The 15279-nt window shown below is 38.5% G+C and overlaps 1 protein-coding gene and 1 pseudogene across 1 annotated transcript; one reads left to right on the forward strand and one right to left on the reverse strand.

Annotated features, from left to right (window-relative positions):
- Window positions 1-1897: 1897 nt before the first annotated feature.
- Window positions 1898-2407, reverse strand: LOC119808381 (annotated as a pseudogene).
- A 2801-nt stretch (window positions 2408-5208) lies between these two features.
- On the forward strand, window positions 5209-13222 carry LOC119806704 (solute carrier organic anion transporter family member 1A4-like). Its single transcript, XM_038318610.1, has 3 exons — window positions 5209-5321; window positions 9444-9585; window positions 13167-13222. The coding sequence occupies exons 1-3, from the start codon at window positions 5220-5222 to the stop codon at window positions 13175-13177; spliced, it is 255 nt and encodes an 84-aa protein (XP_038174538.1). The 5' UTR covers window positions 5209-5219; the 3' UTR covers window positions 13178-13222.
- The last annotated feature ends 2057 nt before the right edge of the window (window positions 13223-15279 follow it).

The raw sequence follows: 15279 nt of genomic DNA on the forward strand, positions 1-15279 counted from the left end.
TTCCCTTAGGATTTTACATAGAGTTTCAGCCATTGAATATCTTCTAACAATTTCTGAAAATCATTCATAGTTTATAAGCTATCTTTCCTAATTTACAATTTCTCAAGTATAGTTTCTTTCGTATATATATGACATATGTCCTAACACTGGAAAAGCAGGGACATTGATCTTCCTCTGGGGAAATAACTAACACTGAATGTGCAAGACTCTGCTGAAACTGTCCATATATTGCAAACGAAACTCCTTTATTTTAGTGGGCAGCAAGATATCATCTATATAGTGGATAATATAAACCTGTGGAAACTGGTCTCTAATATTTTGAATAGCCTGAACCACAAATTTCTTGCATAATGTAGCGTTTGCCATACTCTGAGGCAAGACATTCCAATGATATAGTCTCATTGACTCTGAAATTAACTGAAGAAATACTAAATGCAAATCTGTGATACTCTTGTGATGACAAAGGCATGGTATAAAAACCAATCCTTTAAATCTAAAATAATCTTAGAGTTACCTTTTGGTATGGCTGTAGGAAGAGGCAATCAGGCTGTAAAGCTCCCATTAGTTTTATGGTCTCATTAACCTCTCTTAAATCTTGTATCAATCTCTGTTTTCTAGGTTTCTTTTAAATCACAAAAATAGGAGAATTCCAGGGGAAATTAGAGGGTATAATGTGACAATTATCATGCTGTTCCTACACTAACCACTGGACAGCTTGTATTTTTTCTTCTATTAGAGGTCACTGATTTACCCATGCAGGCTTGTCACTCTTCCAAATAATTGGTTCTGCACAGAGTGCAGGCTTTTCAGTGACTTCTCTTTAAAATGCCCTAATCCTTGGTGTGGGAGGTCCTTCTGCCTGTGTGTTGCTTTTATTGGTAAATGAATAAGTAAATGCTTTGAGCCTATGGCAGGGAAGGACAGAACTAAGCATGGAAAGCTAGGCTATATGCTGGGAGAAAGAAGGATGGCATTAGAGAGAAGCCATGAAGCCACCGGAGGTAGCCGCTGGGAACTTTACCTGGGAAGCCACAGCCACGTGGCAATATACAGGTTAATAGAATGAGCTAAATTAATATAAGAGTTAGCCAAGAAGAAGCTAGACCAAATGATCAAGCAGTAATTTAATTAATAAAATTTCTGTGCAATTATTTCAGGTCTAAGTGAGCCGAGAGGCCGAGAACTAATAAGCGGCCTCTCTCCACCAACAAATCCTGTTGTGGGAGGCCTTTTGCTCGGTACGATAGGGTCAATTTTTTTTTTTAAAAAAATGAGTAGTAATTTAATTATTTCCAAAGAAGATGGGACAAGAATTTAGAACAGAAAACATGACATTAAAGGTATGTTTCACTAGAAGTGAAAAACAGAAAAATAGAAAATACAATTTTTTGGATCGTCCCCATCCATCAAAAGCTGTGCATCTTTTCCCCAAGCATGAGCTTCTAAGATCCAACTCGCTCTTTATCTCCTTCTAGCTGGACAGAGCAATTCCCTTCACCTCCACCTCTCTTCTCTCAGGCCCACTGTTTGAGCACTAAAGGCCCCAAGATCACCAATGAACAGAATTGTCCTTTAAACCAGCAGCCCACAGACAGTGGCACCCAGGGAAGCCACAGAAGTGGCATTGTTTCTACTGTCTCAGCAAGAAGGAGCCAAAAGCAGACTTTCAGCACAAATCAGAGTCAAATGTGGAGAGGGAGGAAGGGCTCCTGGGCCCAGGGAAGACGACCTTTTCTACTACTACAGATCTTCAAGTGTCTGCTGAGCTCTATGGGATCTGAGGCATGTGAGATCTAACAAATCAGGGGAACTTTGGTGGCTGGAGATAAGAGTGATAATAAACGGGAATAGAAATCAGTGTGATAATGAGTAGGACAATGCTGGGAATTTCAGCTCTTTACATGGCTGCCAGTCCTACAGAGGACAGCATAGTAAGAACCAAGACAGCCACTCCAGACTGTTCAACTTGAGGGATCGCCAGGCCTTTTCCTAAGTCCCACATCAAGTGTCGGATCCCGTTCCACGTGTGGTACATGAGAGGGAAGACAAGCACAAACTTCACTGTGTGGATGAGTGCTCGACCCAAAGACAGGGACTTCACAAACATCAAATAAGACTCAAAGTTCCCAGGAAGCAGCAGCACTGACAGGCCAAAGAGAGACACCCCTCCACTTAAGGCCATACCAGTGCCATCGTGGCAAATCGACATTGCCATGGGAAGAGACCAACTGTAGATACTGATATGGGGAGAAACAGGACAGTTTGAACTCATGTTCTTATCCAGAACCACTCCATCTCTTCTTTGGCTGTGGTTCCCAAATGGAACAGCATTTCTGAGACAAAGCTGAGAGTTAAGGTGGGCTTGGAGGCAGTGACGGCCAACGTGTCTCAGAAAGAGCGTAGCCATCTTGAGTTCTGGTCTGGATGTAAATGGCTCAATTCTTCCCTTGTTATCCATGTCAACCCTCGATTGGGCAACAATCATTGTCGGAACATTTGATTAGCAAAAATTGCATTGGGGCTATATAAATATACTCCCATTTGGGCCATAATGTCTTGACCCCACAAAGTTATAGGTAGGTGAGGGACAATGTATGGCAAAAAAATTTCTGGCAGGGGATTCCCTTGGGTATCTCTCTTTGATCAGCATTCATCAGTCCAATGCTCTTATCTCCTGCATCTTGGGTCAATCCCAGTTCCTTCCTTGCCCCTGGATTTGCTCTCCTATCAGTACACTGCTTGATTTGATGCCCATAAGACTACACTCAAAGCCAGCTCCAGGAGTCCCTACAGCCCTCCTAATCCCCGAGGCTTGATTTTAATCTTGAGAGAGAGCATCTTTAACTGTCTTTCTTTGTAAAGCAAAAGATATAGCTAGTCCCTTTATGTATGAGGGGCCATTATCTGAACAAATTCTAATATAATCAGAGGTGTCACCTTTCTTTCTACAAGGTCTTAAAGCAGCTTTAGCTATTGCAATAACATTCTCAAAGGCTATGTCTTTATCAAAAGTCTTGTTTCTGTTTTTCCAATCAACTTACTTGATGCCTACATCAGCCTAGAGACAAAGTCCTGAAACAACTCAACAGGCCCCTGTCTCATATTAGACAGGTCCTGAGTCTGCTCTTTACAAGATGGAAGTTTATTCCAGGTCTTTGGTACAGCTGCATTAATTTGTATATATGCTCCTGTATCTCTTCCTCTATAAGCTCCTTCTCCAAGCATATCATAAGAAATAACAATTTGTTGAGCCCTATTTCTCTTAGTTGTGTCTTGACATTGTTCTGCACACTCAGTTTTCCACAAGAGATAGTCCTCTCTTGACTGAAAAGCTTTGGCTAACTGTTTTTAGTTCTCTGGGAGCAGGGCTTCAAGAGCCATATTCTTCAGCAGTATTTGTGTAAAAAGAAACATTGGATCATATTGTGCCCAGGCTGCTTTTAATTCTTTGAGTAGTTTGAATGAGACTGGGACATGTACCCTGGTTGTGTTTCCTCGAGCATTTCTTTGCTGTATTATAGGAAAGAAAAATAATTCATTCACAAGGATGATGATCATACTGATGGTAAGAAAAACATATAGGTTGGGGGCAGGGTAGTTTTCTTATCTCCACAGGAAACCACTCATCTTCAGAATTTAAGGGACCCTGGATATTTAAATACTGATGGATGGACACTAGTTACAACCCAATATGGATCAACACGGAACCCGAATAGGTTTACACCCCCTGAGAAGAATGTCGCCCCCATGTCAGCTGGAAGCAATCTTAGAGGATGATGCCCCTCTCCCAACAGAGTTTGCCCTCAGGTTTAGGGACATCATTTAGTGGTTTGTATAGGGTTGAGGGGATGGGGGAGGTATTATATGGACTCAGGGCTGTTTATTGAAAAAAAGGGGATTAACTGGTTTGATGGGATGATTGGTGTTTGTGAATTATTGTTTTTAGAAAATTGCATTGGTGTTGATTCTTGTATATTGAGCATTGTATGAGAGTATGCTTCTACCTCTGTTTAAAACAATTGTTATATTGAGATATTTACCATATTGCAATGTACATTTCTACCTCTGATATTATTTATGTAATGACATTGTTTATATTTGGAGATCATTGTCCTCATTTATTGCACAGTTGTTTATTCTCTTAGTCTTCAAGTTAGATAGGTATTGAGAATTATATATCAATAGTCATATATGTTTGTCATATTTATATTTAATATAATCAGGTATTTTAGATACATAGAGATTATATTTAGTATAGATAGTATAATCTTCGACCTCTTTGAAGAGCTGTAGAAAATGGCCTTTAATCTAACCTAGAGTTTTGTACTTATGAGCACAATCACTCCTGGCAACACCGCTCTACTCCTGAGAGAATATTGAGCACCAAAGGCACTGGGAGCTTGTCTTCTTGGCAGAACTGGCCTTTGGGCAAAGAAAAGCCCATACCTCGACTATTGACAAAGATACAGAATATCCATAAGTGGATAAAACAGGATTGTCTTATTTTGCCAAGACAGGGTAGGATAGTTCTACAAAAAGTTCCTTGCCTTTGAAAAATGTTATGTCAATTGTGTTAGGCCTTAGCCAAAGTTGGTTGCCTCAACATTGCAAAACAAAACTTTGGATGATTGCCCAGGTAGTCAGTTGTCTCTGTCATTTGTTGCACATTTTAGAAGTTTCTCGTTTGTATTTCCTGGTTGCTTAAGTAATATTACTTCCCTTCTCAGATCTTTGATGGGGTTGAAGATTAGATAATTGTAGTTACCCTCTACATTATTTAGATTCCTTGAAATAGAATGTTTAGTAAAACTTTTGTTATATATTTCTTGCTTAATATTATTTGTTGTTTGTAATTTTCTATTTATTATTTGTTCCTATTGTATATAGTTGTATTTGGTTTGGTTCTGTCTTATTTAGACAAAAGGGGGAGATGAAGGGGAAGACCAGCCAATCACCTTGTTTGTAAGGCGTGTCCCCCTTAGGCTAATATTTACTTATAAAATCTTGCGGGTGTGCGGCCAGCCTTCTCTTTGTTTTCCTGCACTCCTTGCTGGAACCTTGGATTTTGTAAGTTCCCTTTTCTTTCCTCTATTAAAGCTGAATATTATATATTAAAGCTAGTCTGGTTAATCATAACTGCTGATCAACCACGCCCCTTCACTAGTTATGATTCAGTAAATAATTTAACAACTCTGTTACCTTGGAAAGACAGCAGTAAGATGTTCAAGGCATTTGTATCTGGAAACCATCAGAAGAACAACATGGCCAAACCTGGGAATAAGACTGCAACTCATGGAGCAAGATGCTTTTCCAAGATCAAGGTACGGAGTGTTTAGATGCATGCATGTACATATGTATGCAAGCTTTGATAGTCCGTGTAACATTGCTTCATTGCTCAGCTTACATGAAGTTTTCCAGCAGAAAAGCCATTTTACCCAATTTGTTGTCAATTTCTTGCCTTAAAGAAGTTGGTTTTATAATTAGGGATGTCTGACCAGGATAATTTATCCAGGATGCTTTAGAGGATGTTAAAGGAAGATGGTGTTTCAAATGTTTAGGTTTGTATTAAGTTGTGGATTTTAGTCTGACTTCAGAGGTCAGAACCTCAGAACTCAGTCCTTAGGGGTTCTTGATAGAAGGTCAGGGGTTACAAGTGCTCTCTTAATTGATATGCAAAGATGACTTCATGACCTAGCCAGACAAATATTTTCTGCAATCTTTGGCAATACTACAGTCCTTGTTTTGTAATTTAAAAAGTATAGCTTGTTAGCTGATGATTTTCAATATTTTAGAGACAAATTGTCATTCTCATAGTTCTAAAAGCATCTGTGCATCACCAAATGAGAACATGCATTAACCCAGGGGCTCTGAGCACTGCCTTAGTCTCTGCAGAGCCCCTCCCAGGCTCCTCTCTAAGTTGCTGCCACCTAAGTCATCCTATCACAAGCTCATTTACCTTTTCACCTGTATTAGACTCCATACACTAATGTAAAAGAGAGGAGGCCTCAGACTCAGCCCTGGAAAGTGTTTTTTACCTGCAGTGATGCATGAATTATTGAAACCCATCCATCTCAAGTTATCCTTCAGTTCTCACATTCTGAGGAGCTCAGGACCCTTAGATGCTGGCCTTTTCCAGATTTGTACTTGATGTGCCACTTTGGACAACTTGTGCAGCATGTTTTTGCTTCATATATTTTATCTGAAAAACATAATGTTAGTCCTACTTTTAAGATAAAACATCATTCTGAGACCACTGTTTGTGTGTGTGTATGTGTGTATCCCCCTCTGGCCATTTCTGTCTCTATGTGTGTGTGCCCATAATTCAGTGTTATCTTATACAACTGGTGTGAGGAATTAGACCCAGATGCTCATGTACACCAGGTAATTCCTCTATCCCTCATCTGTGCCTCCTTTTCTACTTTAAGATGTATTAATTTCTTCAAATTGATGTTTTATTTTATGCATATTGATGTGTTGTGCCTATATATGTTGGTGTACCACTTGTGTATCTGTGTGTCTGCTGTCATTGGAGACTAGAAGAAAGTGTTGGATCCCCTCAGAACTGGAGTTACAGATAGTTTTGAACCACTGTGTGGATGCTAGGAATTGAATCCAGGTCCTCAGCAAGAGTAGAGAGTGATTTTAATTGCTCAGCCCCAACTGAAACTTCAAAGCTTAGGCTAATGATGAACATTATGATTATTAATTTCTAGAATTAATAGTATTTATAGAGAAAAGTCACCATTCATCATTATAAATACTAGCTCTCAAAGTTCATCTTTGGTTACTATCTTAGGGTTTCTATTGCTTTGAAGAGACACCATGACCACTGCGAGGAAAACATTTAATTGGGGTTGTCTTACAGGTTCAGAGGTTTAGTCTATTATTATCATGGCAGAAAGCAAGGCAGCCTGTAGGCAGACATAGCACTGGAGAAGGAGCCAAGCGTTTTACATCCTTATAAGTATTTTGCAGGAAGTAAGTGATGCTAGGCCCAGCTTGATTATCTGAAGCCTCAAATCCCATGCCCACTGATACACTTTCTCCAACAATGCTAAACATCTTGATAATTCCACTCCTTGGAGGCCAGGAGGTTATTCATATTTAAAAAAATGCCACTGTTACTTTGGAGATTAAGTACAGTAGATATTGGTGTGAAGGTTATGAAAAAATTTTAAAATCATGACTTTACAGCACAAAATTTAGAGGTAATTATTTAAAAATAGTTTTATCTGTATTTAGAGCTATCTTAAATGCTAGGATAGCCAAATATTCTATAATGCAAAGCTGGAAGCTCTGCTTTCTAAAGTTAAAAATATAATCATTAAGAAAGATGTTCCTAGCCAGGGTTAATCATGGCCTTCATGGACTTTGATCATGCACACACTGGTGACCTCACTAGACTCCAATGGTTAGTTCTAACCCAGTGGCTCCACAGATGGCCCTAGTTAATGTATATGGAACAAAAACCCCAACCAACCTAAAACTCATGAACCTTAGAAAAGGACTGCAAGTAATGAAGGTTTTGGTGGAGAGGGCAAAGAGAGTAGGAAAGTAATAATCAGAATGGATCATGTATATAGAAAATCACCAAGCAGTAACTTAATCAATAAAATTTATTAATGAAAACAAAGGAAAATTTCTCAAGGGTGTGGGGAGATATATCAATCAGTAAAGTACTTGCCTAAGAAGCAGGAGGACCCGAGTTCATTCCCCAAGCCGACATAAAAACTAGGCATGGCGACATTAGCTGCAATTCCAGTGTTGGGGAGATGGACTCAGCAGATACTTGGTGCTCATTGATACCCAACCTTGCCACCTGGGTGAATTCTGACAGGTGAAAGTCCCTGTTACTAAAAATATTTACAGAGATTGAGGAATCGCACCTACAGTTGTCTTCTGTCTCCTCGTGTGCATATACATACATGAACTCATCCCTCACAAGCATACACACACTTACACAAAGGAAAAGGATGAAAGAAAATACAAAAAAGAGAGAGAACTCCCTTAGGAAGAAGGAAAAGACTGCTCTAGGAGTTTTTGCTTCAGACTCTAGCATGCTGAGGTGAACAGTCAGCAGGATTGGCTTTATAAATACAGACATTATGTAGCAGTGGACTAGAGCCACATGGACATGGATTTCTTTTACTTTCTGTCCACAACTGAGTACTTTAGAGAAAGAGAAGTTTGTTCACTACCTGCTTAGTTTTCTTCTTTAAAACTTAAATCAAATAAATGATCTCCCAAGCCTGATTATTTTCTTTTTTATTTTGTAGACCTTGCTGTAAAATATAGGACCTGAATTATGAAACTCATGAGAAAATAATCACGTATCAATCACATCCTCTCAACAATTTGAAGTGGGAAGGGGAAATGTCTCTGCCAATGTCATTTAGAGTTAGAAGACAAGCTTCTAGAGCTGGAATTGCATTATCTTAAAGTCATAGAGTACTTTTGAGCTATACTGAAGTTGGTGTTCATGTTTCCTAGTTCTACATTTTGCATATATTTTTTTGCTTCAGTTTATCCAAATTAATTGGTAGCAGTTACAATTATTTTATATAAACAGTATACTCTAACCTAATACAGGATGATTTGCCTATTATTTTAGATGTGATTGTACAGAAGTTTCACAAGCTGGGATGATAACATTTGCCATCAACCTACTGCTGGAAGATGAGTTAAAGGAAACAGGAATCTCATTCACTACATTATTCAATTGAAGGATATTAGTCATAGGCAGGTGGTGAGAAGTCTTATTGTTATATAGCCACATTTTATCCTGCACACGAGGAACTCCAAAATGTTCTGCCCTGGGTTTACATGCCGCAAATACTGCTTGGACTACTGAGATAAAGTGTTATATGACATATTGACTCAGAAAGAAAAATAAGACAAGTCACTTTACTGTAACTATTGATTCCAGTAGTGAGAACGTAGCTTATTTTTCTCAGGAATGTAGACAAAGTGGACAAAGTCTTGAATGGTCAAAGATACCCAGAAGACCTGTCATTTCTTTGGAGAGAACATAATAGACTTGCTTCAGAAGCAATGCTGTGGTGCAGTTCTGTGTTCTATTCCTTCAGGACAACAATTGTTCTGTAGATAACAGTATAATGCTGGAGATCCATCAATAGCCATGTCTTACACTGAATAACTCCATGTCTTTCTGTATGAATAAGATACACTGATACAAGAGCAAGGCCATATCCATCTACAAAACTCAACACTACTAACCAACTATTCTCACCCCGCATTTCCAGAGTTAGGACAACATGGCAGAGTAGAGATTACACTTTAAAGTTTTTTTTTTTTCCTTTTTCAAGGCTTGTTAATGTTGATACAATCCTCCACCTCATGGTATATGCTGTTTTGCCAGTAGATGGCAGACATAGAATCAGAATACGAGGATCTGACTTTTTCTTAAATGTTTTTCTTCATAGATGTTTCTGTTGGCAACAACATTGGGATATGTATCCAAATCACTATCAGGAACTTATATGAATTCCATGCTCACACAAATAGAAAGACAATTTGATATTCCCACAGCTATAGTTGGAGTGATCAATGGGAGCTTTGAGATTGGTGAGTTTTTTACATTTACTTATTATTATATATTGATATTTTCTTCTTATTTTCTGCATTAGCTATTTCATCTGACTGAATTATATGCTTCCCGTTGTGATTAAATAACTTGGTTTGGTTGTGAAGGAACCACTTACTTAAATATCCTTATGATGACACTTTATTATTGACACGTATCCTGACATGGTCCCTCTTTTCTTACAAGTAGCAGAAGATTTAGAGTATTAATATCTAATTCTACCATTTCATAATTCAAAGAAAAGCTAAGGGCTTTTCTTTGGCATTTTAGAGGTTGCTGTGGGAGCCTAGGAACTTGTGTTCTGAAGGAGAGAGCAAATTCTTCTTGTACCCCGCTGTGTCTCTGAGGTTGCCAGCTTTCCACTCCTAGATCTTGAAGAAGACTAGGATGCTTTCCTGTGTTTGAGTTTTGTCAGACACACTTCCTAAGAAGAATGAATGAACCTTAGGCCCTCTTTTGGGTGATGAACTCGGATATGAAAATGCAGAGGGTGAAGGAGGCAAAGATGCCCTCTATAAACAAAGTGACCTGGAAGTTTTTTTGTTCTTAGTTTTTACTTCCTTTAAGGTGAAATTATTTTTAATGTTTTAAGTCAAAACATCAAAGAAAGTAAGAACTGTGAAGTAGCTAACGCATATCGAGGATGCTTCATCTTGTCTACCAGGATCAAGCTTCTTAAACTCTTCTACCTGTGTTCCTGGCCTTCACAGTAGTCAGGACGAATGCTTTTCACAGATTCAGTCATGCTCTAGTGTGTTAGATGCAACAAGGGCAGTTTGTTGTTTTTCCAAGGTCCTCTGGAACACCTCGTGCTAGGGAAGACACTCTCTTAAAGGTGTAAAGGTGATCCGGGAGGAGAAATGGACAGGTAAATGTGAAGGGGAGATGTGTACAGGGGTGAACCATCAAATAGTTTGTGTGGGGATCAAGTCAGCCCTGTGTTATGAAAAGGTGGAAGTTGTTAGAACGTGAACCTGGAAAAGTGTGCAGGGATGAAAAATGGGTAGAGACTGTGGCTTGCTCTGGAGTGTGTCTTCTATCCCTTATGTGGCAGAAAGCCAGGATGGGTTGAAGAGGGTCATGATTTTTCTATGTTAAGGACTCCTATTGAAAACCCAATACCACTGATTTTAGGATATTTTAATTGCACAAAATGAAACTATATAGGTAAAGAGGAAGCCAGTTGTTACACAAAAGCAATGAACAGAAATGTTAATGCCAGTTAATGATTATGAAAACAATTTTCTCCCAGTTCACAGAAAACTTAATTTTATGGAAAACTAATTTCTGCGAACTCTGTGGTTTTTAGACTAGAAGTTAAAAAGTCTTGTTTAAATTAGAAAATATTAACTCCTCCATGAGCAATAGATGTGATAGATGGCTTGGGGGAACTCTTAAGTAGAAATAGTGAGAGGAAGGAATTCACATTGGCCAATGAATGCAGCATTCGGTGGGCATTTCCCCAGGTAGTTTTAAAGCAACCTACCCTAGCCTGGATGACACCTTACATTTCCCCACACCTTTTCTCCAATTATTTGAGGGCCACCAAGGCAACATAAAATGCAATCTAAACCTAGTGTGAGGAGAAAATGCTTTTCAATTCAAACAATAGAGATTTCAGATAAGATCTAGTGTGTGCATAGTGGTACAGTCATAGACTACAAAGAAGCCAAGAGAGCTCAAACACTGGCTGTCCTGGGACGTTACCTCCTGAATGATGACCTCAATGACAGGGACTTTGGACAAAGAAAGGGTAATAAGGATATGGAAGTAGGGTGCAAACCATTCAAAATAATGCATCACATCTTCTACTTAGCAGAATAGAGAGAAATAGAATTGGAAGAAAACAAAGTCTTCATAGATCTTTTAAGTATTTGAGATCACTTAGAGACTTATAAAGTCATCAAAGAAGGGTGTTTGAATTTTCTGATTTTTTTCTTTATCTATTATATGAGCAGGGTAAATAGTCTACATCAAACTAAAAATATATGGTTTGAGGAAAACTTACTTATGTTGCTTTTTTTTGTGAATAAACTTATAATTGAGCCTAGAGCCTCCTACACATTAGACAAGCATTCTACCACCCTATTCCCAGACCCTTTATTTATTTTTTATTTTGAAGAAATTCTTAGTAAGGTGACCAGGCTGATCTTGAACTCACTCTGTAGCACAGGCTAACCTTGATCTTGCAGTCTTCTTGTCTCAGCAACACTGTGACTGGGATGGCAGGTCTATGCCACCAAGACACACTTGTACTTTCTTTTCTTTAGCGTGTTTATCAAAGGCTTCTCTGTCAGTATGGGGCTTCCCTCTGAGGTTCTTTAAACCAAAGCTTTCTCCAAAACCACAGAGATGAGTTTTTGTGTTGACTTTTTGATTCTGGTAATCTCATCCTAAGACCCAGTTGGAGGGTTAACACTCTGACTTTCCCTGTGTTAACAGTATTTGGTATGAGGGAATATGTAACAATAGAAGCAGATGTTCATCATGGCCATGTTGAGTCATAAAGATGTTTTTTTTTTTTTTTTTTTTTTTTTTTTTTTTTTTTTTTTTTTTTTTTTTTGGTTTTTCGAGACAGGGTTTCTCTGTGGCTTTGGAGCCTGTCCTGGAACTAGCTCTTGTAGACCAGGCTGGTCTCGAACTAAGATGTTTTTAAATAGTCAAAATAGTTCCATTTGACTGAATAGAGTAGTCATAAAAGGAGAGATCAGGGATAACTTGCAGGCTGACACCTCCTTCTGTATCTATTATCAAGGGCTCAATAATTCCTAATAGAGGATGCAATATTAACCAGAATAGAGGAGAACCTTACAGGGTCACAACTGATTTTATATATATTTTTATATATATAAACAATCCCACACCAGTTTGGAATTATGATTAACAAAAGGATTATTTATTTAAAGGGAAAAACTTACAGATCACTGTCCTAGACAACAGCCCTCTGCACAACCAGGAAAAGAGTCTGGTAGCTGGAAGTGAAGTCCAAAGTAAGAGAGGGAGCGCCTGGCTATGGTTGTTTTTTCAAGCCAAACAGACCATGCCCAAGTGGGCTGGTATCTTAAAGGCTATTGGCTGAAGGGGCAGAAGGAGCTCCCACACACAAACCTTGTAGACATCCATCCCTGTATTCTTAAAGAGGTTGTTAAACAATGAACCCTAATGTACAAATGTTTGAGAGGCTATGGTCTAAAATCTGCTAATACTTTACTGAAACAGCATTCTCTTTCCCTTCTCCTAGGAAACCTTTTGTTGATTATTTTCATGAATTATTTTGGAACAAAACTGCACAGGCCTGTCATGATTGGTGCTGGTTGTGTGGTTATGGGCCTAGGGTGTTTCATAATATCACTACCTCATTTCTTGATGGGCCGTTGAGTATCCCAGTTTTTGATGATGTTTTAGGTTGAACTTTCACTTACAGGAAATGAGGCTCAGAATTTTCTCTCTGGGAAGAGCAATGCTCCCCCAAAGTACAGAATGCTAATATGGAAGTTAGGAGATATGGTCTCCACATGGCTGGTATGATTTGTGAATCTTGTGACCTTTGGGTCCATTTCAGGTCTCATCTAATCCATTGGTGAAGTGCAAATTTGAGAAACCACTTTCAAGAAGTTGGGACATCTGAATGGATTCTCTGAATCTGCCAACGCTTGGGCTGACTTTTAGACACTCCAGTTACAAGAGGTCTACAATTTGACATATTCATGGGTCAGCAAGGGATAGCCCTTGTATTCAAGACTTATTTTCATTTTCATGTTTACTACTGTATCATAACATAAAAAAGTGTAAATGTGAATTATGTAATTATCCCTTTTTCTCTTCCCTGCTTTCTGGGGGAAAGTTTTTACTTCTTTCTTCTGTCTGCCTGTGCCTTATTACTTTTTAGTACCTTAATACCAAATGATATACAAAATAATGTTTTCTACTGTAGAATCATGCTATTCTTTGTTATAGAATTCAGTTTTTATCCAGGTTTAAAACTTAGCTCATTTTGCAACATTTGATAGACTTTATCTGAATCTCTCATTATCTCACAAGGCCCTCACTGGCTGGCAGAGTGAACAGCCCTCAACACGGGTCAGAAACTTCACTTTTGTCCCAGGCATGCCTTTTGCTGTTGTCTGTTCTCCACCTGTCTCTGAATGTAAACCTCTGGACCATCCCAGTGCCATTTCCTTCTAATTCTCTATCATTTTTTTTTCTTTATGAATTTGTTTGATTTCGTTTCCCCATCTTCCTCTTCCTCCTGTCTCCCCTATTCTTTCTCATTATTTCTTTTGTTTATCTTTCTTTTTGTTTTTAAGATCTTTCATCAATTTTATGTATGTCAGTGTTTTACTCACATGTATATGTATGCACCACGTGTGCATCTTGTGCCCACAGATATCAGAAATGTGTCTGATCCCCTAGAAATGGAGTTAGAGATGGTTGCCAGCTACCGTGCACGTGCTGGAAAACTGAACCCGGATTCTCAAGAGCAATGCAACTAACTTAACTACTCTTAACTACTGATTAATATCTCCAGTTGCTCTTTCCTATTCTTTTTTGAGACAGTCTTGCTATATAGCCCCGGCTCATATGGGATGTACTATATAGCTCAGGCTGGCATCAAACTCTTGGTGATTCTCCTGCTTCAGCCTCCCAACTGTAGACACTTTTGATACTTTTGGTGTTAGCACTTTTGATCCCAAGAGTCACTGTCAGGTAATGGATTCTGTCAATTCTTGTTAGGATACTGTAAGCAGAATTTTCCTGTCCTGACTGCCTGGTCCCAAATAATCCCTCAGAGGCTTATGTTAATTACAAATGCTTGACTGACAGCTCAGGCTTGTTGCTAGCTAACTCTTGTAAGTTAACCCGTATTCCTTATCTATGCTCTGCCACATGGTGGTACCTTTATTAACAAGGCATCTTCATCTCCTGCTTCCTCTACATCTGGCTGGTGACTCCTCTCTCCACCATTCTCCTTCTCATCATCCTTAGTTTGGTTGTCTATCTATGCTTCCTGCCTTGCTAATGGCCCATTAGAGTTTTTTAAAATCAATATGAGTGACAAATCTTTACAGTGTACAAGAATATTTTTCCATAGCATTTCTCCCTTTTTTCCTAATTAAAAAGAGAGGTTTTAACTTTTTGTTTAAAGTTAACTTTAACTTTAAGATTATGTACAACAAAACAGTTATCAAGTGAAGAAGGATCCTTAAAAGAAATCCCACAGTAGTTCAGAATTGAGAATAATAGATGGTGTTTTATTTAGAGGTAGAGTCAAAAGTCACAATCCTTCTGCTGGATACTATGGGCCAGTAGGCTGAAGATGGATGCCCTAAAGGTACAGAAGAACTTTGGGTGACTGTCCAGGCAGTGAGATGTCTCTGTCATTTCTAGAGCTATGGAAGTTGCTTAAAACATTCTTCCTGTTTACTTAGGTAATATTATGTCCTTCTGGAGTCTTTGATGGAGTTGAAGATTTTATAGTTATAGTTTTCCTTAGTTATAATAAAAGATAAAGTATATATAAATATTATAACTGTAATTCTTGCTTGACAAGTGTTATATGTAATTTTACTATGTTAAATTTAAAGTCTTCCTTTTTGTTTAAACAGAAAAGGGGGAATGGTGTGGGAGGTCCTTCTGTCTATGTGTTGCTTTGATTGGTTAGTGAATAAAGAAAC

This window comes from Arvicola amphibius, chromosome 2 (genome assembly GCF_903992535.2).
Source record: "Arvicola amphibius chromosome 2, mArvAmp1.2, whole genome shotgun sequence".
In the NCBI taxonomy this organism is placed as follows: domain Eukaryota; kingdom Metazoa; phylum Chordata; class Mammalia; order Rodentia; family Cricetidae; genus Arvicola; species Arvicola amphibius.

What these genes read in the sequence shown, in the direction of transcription:
- LOC119806704 (XM_038318610.1), top strand. Translation starts at nt 5,220, where the DNA reads ATGTTCAAGGCATTTGTATCTGGAAACCATCAGAAGAACAACATGGCC. An exon ending in GATGCTTTTCCAAGATCAAG is followed by an intron (nt 5,322 to 9,443) that starts GTACGGAGTGTT and finishes TTTTCTTCATAG; the next exon opens with ATGTTTCTGTTGGCAACAAC.